Source organism: Chinchilla lanigera, unplaced genomic scaffold (genome assembly GCF_000276665.1).
Source record: "Chinchilla lanigera isolate Chin_1 unplaced genomic scaffold, ChiLan1.0 scaffold00099, whole genome shotgun sequence".
Taxonomy (NCBI): domain Eukaryota; kingdom Metazoa; phylum Chordata; class Mammalia; order Rodentia; family Chinchillidae; genus Chinchilla; species Chinchilla lanigera.
Window position 1 is genome coordinate 6,971,451 of NW_004955500.1, and position 7,032 is coordinate 6,978,482.

The 7,032-nt window shown below is 41.6% G+C and overlaps 1 protein-coding gene across 1 annotated transcript in view; it reads right to left on the reverse strand.

Moving 5' to 3' along the window:
- The window catches only part of Senp1 (SUMO1/sentrin specific peptidase 1), a gene marked incomplete at its 5' end in the record, with an annotated part of 54,038 nt that extends 47,006 nt beyond the window's left edge, over positions 1 to 7,032 (reverse strand). The window contains 4 exon segments of the mRNA XM_005406636.2: positions 572 to 656; positions 1,553 to 1,683; positions 3,243 to 3,290; positions 6,942 to 7,032. Of these exon segments, the coding sequence (XP_005406693.1) occupies positions 572 to 656; positions 1,553 to 1,683; positions 3,243 to 3,246 (220 nt within the window).

Here is a 7,032-nt window from a genome sequence, read left to right on the forward strand (position 1 = left end):
AAGCCAGCAGAACGTCTAAACCAGGGACAGGACCAGCCTAGAGAACGGTGGGTCTGTCATGGGTCACGAGCCGAACCGGCAAGCCCTTGAACATGCAAGCATATGGCTGTGGCAGGTGCTAGATAGAAACACAGTGAACGCTTGCTGCCCTGAGGGAGGGACAAGCTCGGGTAGAAACAAATCTTCAGGTTTCACTGCTTCGAGCAGAGTAAACTAGCTCTGTGGTTTAAATCAACACAAAACAAATACCTTTTATACCACATACACGTATCCTAAAAATGGAAACACCAAACAAAAACAAAGCTGTATTGTTTTCTGCAATGGCATGACAGACAAACAGGAAAATAATTTCTAAAAAACTTCCACTAAAAAGTTAATATTTGGTTGAGACTAGATCCATAAAGTATTACAGCAATGACATATACACACATGAAAAGCCTATTAAATTGATGCTTTAGTGGAGAAAATGCCACTCTGTTCTTACAATGTTTTTAATGTTAAAGACAGTATGCGAAGATAATTTACTAGGGAGCAATCCGAAGGTGCCTTGATGACAAGTGAAGCCTCATACCTGAGTAGAAACTTGGACAACAAGCTGCACTTCTTGTGGAACATGTAAAAGATCGATCCAAAGTTCCTGGCCTGGAAGGTAAAATCTAAATGGAGAAGAAGATTCTTCTTAAATCATATTTTTGACAATAAAAAGGAATAAAAATTTATATTAAGAAAAATGTATTGAACAGGTCATGTTCTGTAATTCAATATAATTACAGCATATTTCTATATAACATATATAAACTACATACTCATGAGGAAAATACACTTCATGAAATATTTCAGGTTCCAGGAGGAAAATGGGTAAAACTCCGCTACATAACTTTATTCAGAGGATCTTCACTGGAAGGTAAATATCTCTTAGTATATTCTCTCCGAAAGCCACTTATAACATGGACTACAGAGAGACTGAGAAAACCAACTTGGCTTTGATTGTTTGAAAACTTTAGATCTTACACAGGGGTGGTGTTGCACTCCAAGTACAAATCTGAAATATTTAAACACACACTCAATCATCTAAACAATTATGGTAGGGTGGATGCTACAGGTATTCAGTGTCTGTCCTACTACGCTTAGCACACGTTCACACAGCGAAGAACTATTTTATCCATGTGCTAACGGCTTCCCATTAAGAAAGACTGCTTTATTAATAACGCACCTCACATTTTAACCTAGAACTTCCTCACACAGACACATCTTACAACGGCTGTGCATTTACACCCCCCCAAATTATGCTCAGTAGTTTTAAGACACTAGTTTAATGTACTGACAGCTGTAATACTCAGGTGAACAATAAGTTTTGTAAAAGACACTATTCAGAAATACCAGTATTTTGTCTTAACTTTAATATACCAAGGAGAATTCTATACACTAAGATTATTGACACCCCCAAAAAACTTCACACATATGCTTACATTTTTGAGTGTTAACATTTAAACCACATCAGATAAAAACCTACAATGAGCAAATTAACTAAAGGAAGAAAATGATTCTTAACCTGCTGGTCAGGAAGTGAAAGCTGGTCCTCTGGCAACCCTGACTGCGGCAGGAGGTGGGATTTGAAGATGGAGTTGTGGTTCACTAAAGTTACTTCTCCAGCGTCCATCCTCACCCCATCAGCAATATCATCTGGGAGAAAGAGTTTAGATTAGATCAAGTCACTTAATTCTTAACTCTTTTCCTATGAACCAGTCTTTTCACCTAATAAAAATGGTTCCCAAATAACAACTCTATGTAAAGCCTTTCCCTTAAGCTGACCATTGGCAAGAAATCTCAAACTGTCACTGTCAAAAATGGCCCACACACAAAAATTGGCTTACTTGGAACTGAAATCACCTGTCAAATAGTTCAGAATTTACACAGGAATAAAAACTGGGCAAAACACAAAACTCTGTTTTTAAAAAGAAAAACAAACAAACAAACACTGGGGTGGAGGCAGTTTCACCACTTAGAAACAAACAGTTCACACTGGTTTATTTCTTGTTTTGATTCAAAAGAAGGTAATTTAAATCACTCCACTTGAAATTTTTCTGTAAAAACTGTAATACTCAGGCAGAATCTTACTTTGGAAACATTTCTGAGACCTTTGTTACTATAAAAGAGCTAAAATAAGAATAAATGAGAAAGGATCTCAAAAGCTGACCCTGATATCAGCAAGGAAAGAAAATGGAAACAAATGATGGGGTGAGGGAAAAGGCAGATAGAGCAAAAAGAAAACACAGAAAAGTTAATGGGAATTTAAAAGGAGTATGTGGAGTGTTATAAGATCTTGCTGCACAGATTTTTCAATTTATGGCTAAACTGGCTTCTACTCCTGATCTTTCATCAATCCCCTTAACAAAGTACCATGAATAAAACAGCAGAAAATGTTCCAATCATAATGAATTCTCAGTGTTACTAGGAATGAAATGTAAGATTTACCTTATTCAAATTACCACACAGAAGGCAGTGTAACATACTAGTGAAGACAGGAACTCTGCAACCAGAGTGATTCAAATCTAGGCTCTGCCAGGTACAATACATGTGACCTTAAGGGTTTTTTGCTTTTTTGAGACAGAGGTTCCCTGTGTGCTCCAGCCTCCCAAGTGCCGGGATTACAGAGGGCTAGGAGTTCAGATGTGTGCCACCACCCCTAGCTCCCAAGCAGGTTTCTTCTGTGTCTCACTTTCCTTGGCGATGTAACAGGGACAATGACAGTACTTACTTCGTAGGTGCTATGCATCCTCGCAAGGTGACCAAAATAATGAAATGGATTGATGTATTTTAAGTACAGGTAACAGTAAACATAATAAATGTCTGCCAGTGTATATTTGGCCTTTTCCATACAATGAATGAGAAAATGCCCCTAAGCAATTCTGTAAACAATGTTCTACTTGACCAAAGGAAATTTACATCTGCTACGTTAAGATTAAGAGTGGCCAGACTTAGTGGGGCACACCTGTAATCCCAGCACTCGGGAGGCCGAGGCAGGGGGACTGACATGAGTTCGAGGCCAGCTTGGACTACACAGTGAGTACAAGGTCAGTCTGAACTACATGGAGAGCTCCCTGTCTCAAAAAACATAAAGATTAAGTTTGTTTCTAAAATTATTACACACCAAGATAAAAATACTGAAAATGTCAGGGAAACCTGTTTTCCTTAATGTGAGTTACTAAAAGCACTGAATGACTACCTTGTATTAGTCTTACCCATGTCAGGTCTTTTCACATCACTGACGTTAGCAAAGATACAAAGTCCTGCAAAGAAGACACAAAACAGAAACATTACACAGTGAAATTTCTGTCACATATTACAGAACAGGAAGTCACTCAGAAGTAACATTTGTGTTCTTACTGGAGAAGAAAATCTAAGCTGGTGAAAGAATTGACTGGATGGGTAAGGAATGGAAGATAAAATTGGCCTGAGGTGCTGCCAAATGTCCTCGCAAACTGTGCAACACTGAACAGCACTCACAAACTCACAGAATCATAGAACATTAAAGCAGGAAGAAAGCTGAGACAGCCACCCCTCCGGAGACTGCTTCGCGTGAGGGTAGCGACTACACTGAAATTATCGCCTAGAAACTGTCCCCAGCCCATCGCCTCTCCCATCTCTTCACGCTAGCCCCGACTGAAAACGAGTGACAGGCCTGTGAGGACCGAGCTGCTCTCCCACACCGCCTCAGCCCGTGGCCAGAGGGAAAGCTGCGGATCTGCTGGGGACAACCAAGGAGCTCGCCCAGCCGCACAGACCCCCTGCTCCCTTACACCACCCACCAAGGCGCCACGACCCAGCTGGGAACTTGACACGGCGGTGCTGGATAGCAGCGGCACCGCACTGGTTCAACTCATGCAGCACGCTAGGTTTCATTCACAGCAACACAGAACAACAAAAATAAAAGTACACTGGTCACCAGAATACCTTCATCTCTGCACTGACCTTATCTGTGGGGAATACGTCCCGAGACCCCCACTGGACGCCTGAAATTGCAAACAGTAATGAACCCTGCACATACTGTTTTTATATACACAAATACCTAAGTTTAATTTATAAATTAGACATGAGATTAACAATAAAACAGGAAAATTACAATAAAAGCTTTACAGATGTAGTCTCTGTATTTCTTTCTCAAAATAGGGAATTTCCATTACTTTGAAACCACAGCTGACCGTTCAGCAGTAATTCAAAATACAGAAAGCAAAATCACAGATAAGAGTAGACTTTCCTTACGTTCTCCCTAAAAGCCGAACTGCTTGGACCTAGATTAATCAACACGCACTCGGCACGCAGTAATGCTTTCTGGCAGGTTTCCAGGAGAGGAGGAGCCTGGGGGTGGTAACAGTCACGCTTCTACTTCTTCAGAATCTTGGCATTGGTTTTGATTGAGCACTTCCTTCATCAAATATGTAACAATACTACAGCTTCAATATACTCAAGAGGCTGCACGATAGTAACAAGCTTTTCCTTGTGGCCACAACTGCAACAGTGCACACACGAAGGAAAGCCGCTCGAGTTCACCCCAGCTCAGGTATAGACTCAGCAGAGCGATCATCGATTTACCTACACTTTCCAGGGAGGATCCCCAAAGGGCTCAGGCCTCAGACTTAGGTTTCAACTGTATTTCTAAGTGCTCAAGTTAACACAAGGCTCCTGCCTGGAAATTCCCGTGGTTATTCTTACCCACCTCCCTTAACAGAGCAGAATTACATGGGATGCAGATTACGTGGGGGGAAAAAAAAATCAACAAATACCTGAGCAGCGCTTTTTCATATTTCACTTTCAGGTCACTTCCTGTCATTGTTATAACTAGTCTTTTTTTTTTTTTATTAAGGAGATGCCAATTTAAAAGACTGATGCCAGCCATGTGAGGTGACATAAACCCATAATCCCTGCTACCTGGGAGGCTGAGGCAGGAAGATCGTAAGTACAAGAGGTTTGGTCAACTTCATGAGACCCTGTCTCAAAAACAAAACAAAACAAATGAGTGAGATGCCTGCCCCTAGCAAAGCACTTGCCTGGCACACAAACAGTTCTGGGTTTAATCCCCAGTAGGAAAAAAAAAAAAAAGGAAATAGTCTGCTGACCGCAAGGATAGTCCCATGTAAATTTCCTTTGCATTTTACTGGGACAGAAGAGGGGAAAAAAGCTAAAAACTCAAAGAATTTTAGAGATTATGTCCACAGAAGTTAAATGACTTAGCTGAAATCAAAGGCAAGACAATGGAGATGTCCTGACACCCAACAGAGGCACATTTCTGACATAACACCAGTGCACTTTAATTAACAAACCCTCGCTCAAAGATTTACACAGCAACTAAAGAATAATTTCTATCTAGTTCTGGGGAATACATAGTGATTTATAATTTCAAATGATTAAAGCCACACTTACATTTTAATACACATACATCTAGCTTCTTTGCTGTGCCTACAATGTTTTCTTTTAGTCACTCTGCAGTCACACTGGAAGAAGTACTTTACCCAGAGATTCTGCTTGAAATGCTGCATCAGGAACCTTCCTTACTGCCACCAAGTTTTTGCAAAGGTAACCATTTTTTCTCTTAAGAAAGTCATTCTAATAATTAATTCCTTCTATACATTGGTTAATTTATTAAAAGAACATAAGCAGCTACAATTATTCAGGTGAATCAAGTCAGTGGGACACAGGTAACAAGAAATTTGAAGGAGAAAAAAGGACAACAGTCCTGAATGTAACAAATGTGGTAAAACACTTCTAAGTTCATGTATTTGCAAAAAAGTGATTATAAAAGAGAATGTCTGCGGCCACGAGGAAATTATTAAAAGATGTATGCACATGTATCTACTGAAGACAGGCACTGTGCAGATCATGGGTTTATGTCACCTCACATGGCTGGCATCAGTCTTTTAAACTGGCATCTCCTTAATAATGTGCATGAGTTGTACCAAGACCGAGGTGTGCTTAGAGCAGTATGAGGTGTGAGAAGGCTGCAGAAGCGACCCTGCGAATCACCCTAGCGAACTCTGGGAAAAATTACATAGATGATACGGTTGCTACTATACTGTGTACTTAGGTTTTTTTCCCTTAGCATTTCAACTTAGTACTTCTACTGGGACAGATGTGATCTATCCCAGTTAGAGTCTATACCTTAAGCAAAAAGTAAGTATATTTAACTTCTTTCACATACACATATTTATTAAGCATTGATTAAGTGTGGGGTATTGGCGATACAAAGACCTAAGAACTGGTCCTTGGCCCTGAGAAGCTGTCTAATAGAGGAAGCTGGATCCATACACAGATACAGTAAAACATCTATAAAGCTAGCACCGCTGGCAGGCGGTGCGGAAGTCTGTGAAAGGAAAAGACTTCCAAAACTGTAGTGAAGAGTTATGTCATCTCAGCCAGAAGTAGCAGAACCTGTTTTTGTATCCAGCCACTCCCTCCAGACTTAACTCATCAGATGTGCAAGATGAAAACCGTATTTGCTGGTGAGATAATTAACTGAATGCAGCTTCCTAAAAGGGCCTGGAGACTGGGGGGAGGAGAGGGTCTCTAAACTGGAAGGTTCCGGGATCATGCTTAAGGAGATGCTTAAGGCTTCGCTGCAACTGTAATTCCAAAGTCAGTGTGAGCTAGAGTGCAACACGCGTCCTTCACAAGATTATCTTCGAGAAGAACACAGACTTAGGAGATGATGTGATCCACGCCACCCAGGACCTCCCACTGCAGCAAGGACCCCGAGACACGCAGCGGGCAGCCTGCAGCAGGCTCCACGTCATTTTCACGAGAATCACCACCACTCCAAACACAGCACGGGCGACACACGCGAGCTGAGATAACTCTAACGAGTCTGACTGGAAAGCGATAAAGGAGTAAGTTACAGACAACTCGACAGGAGAAGCACTGCAAAGGCGCTGATAAACAGAAATCACCTAGCCCAGGACAGAGAGACGGGGCACACGCCGCAGAGCCCGCGCGGGCGCAGCGGGCCGGGGTCCCCCGGGCGATGCGCCGGGGACGCCG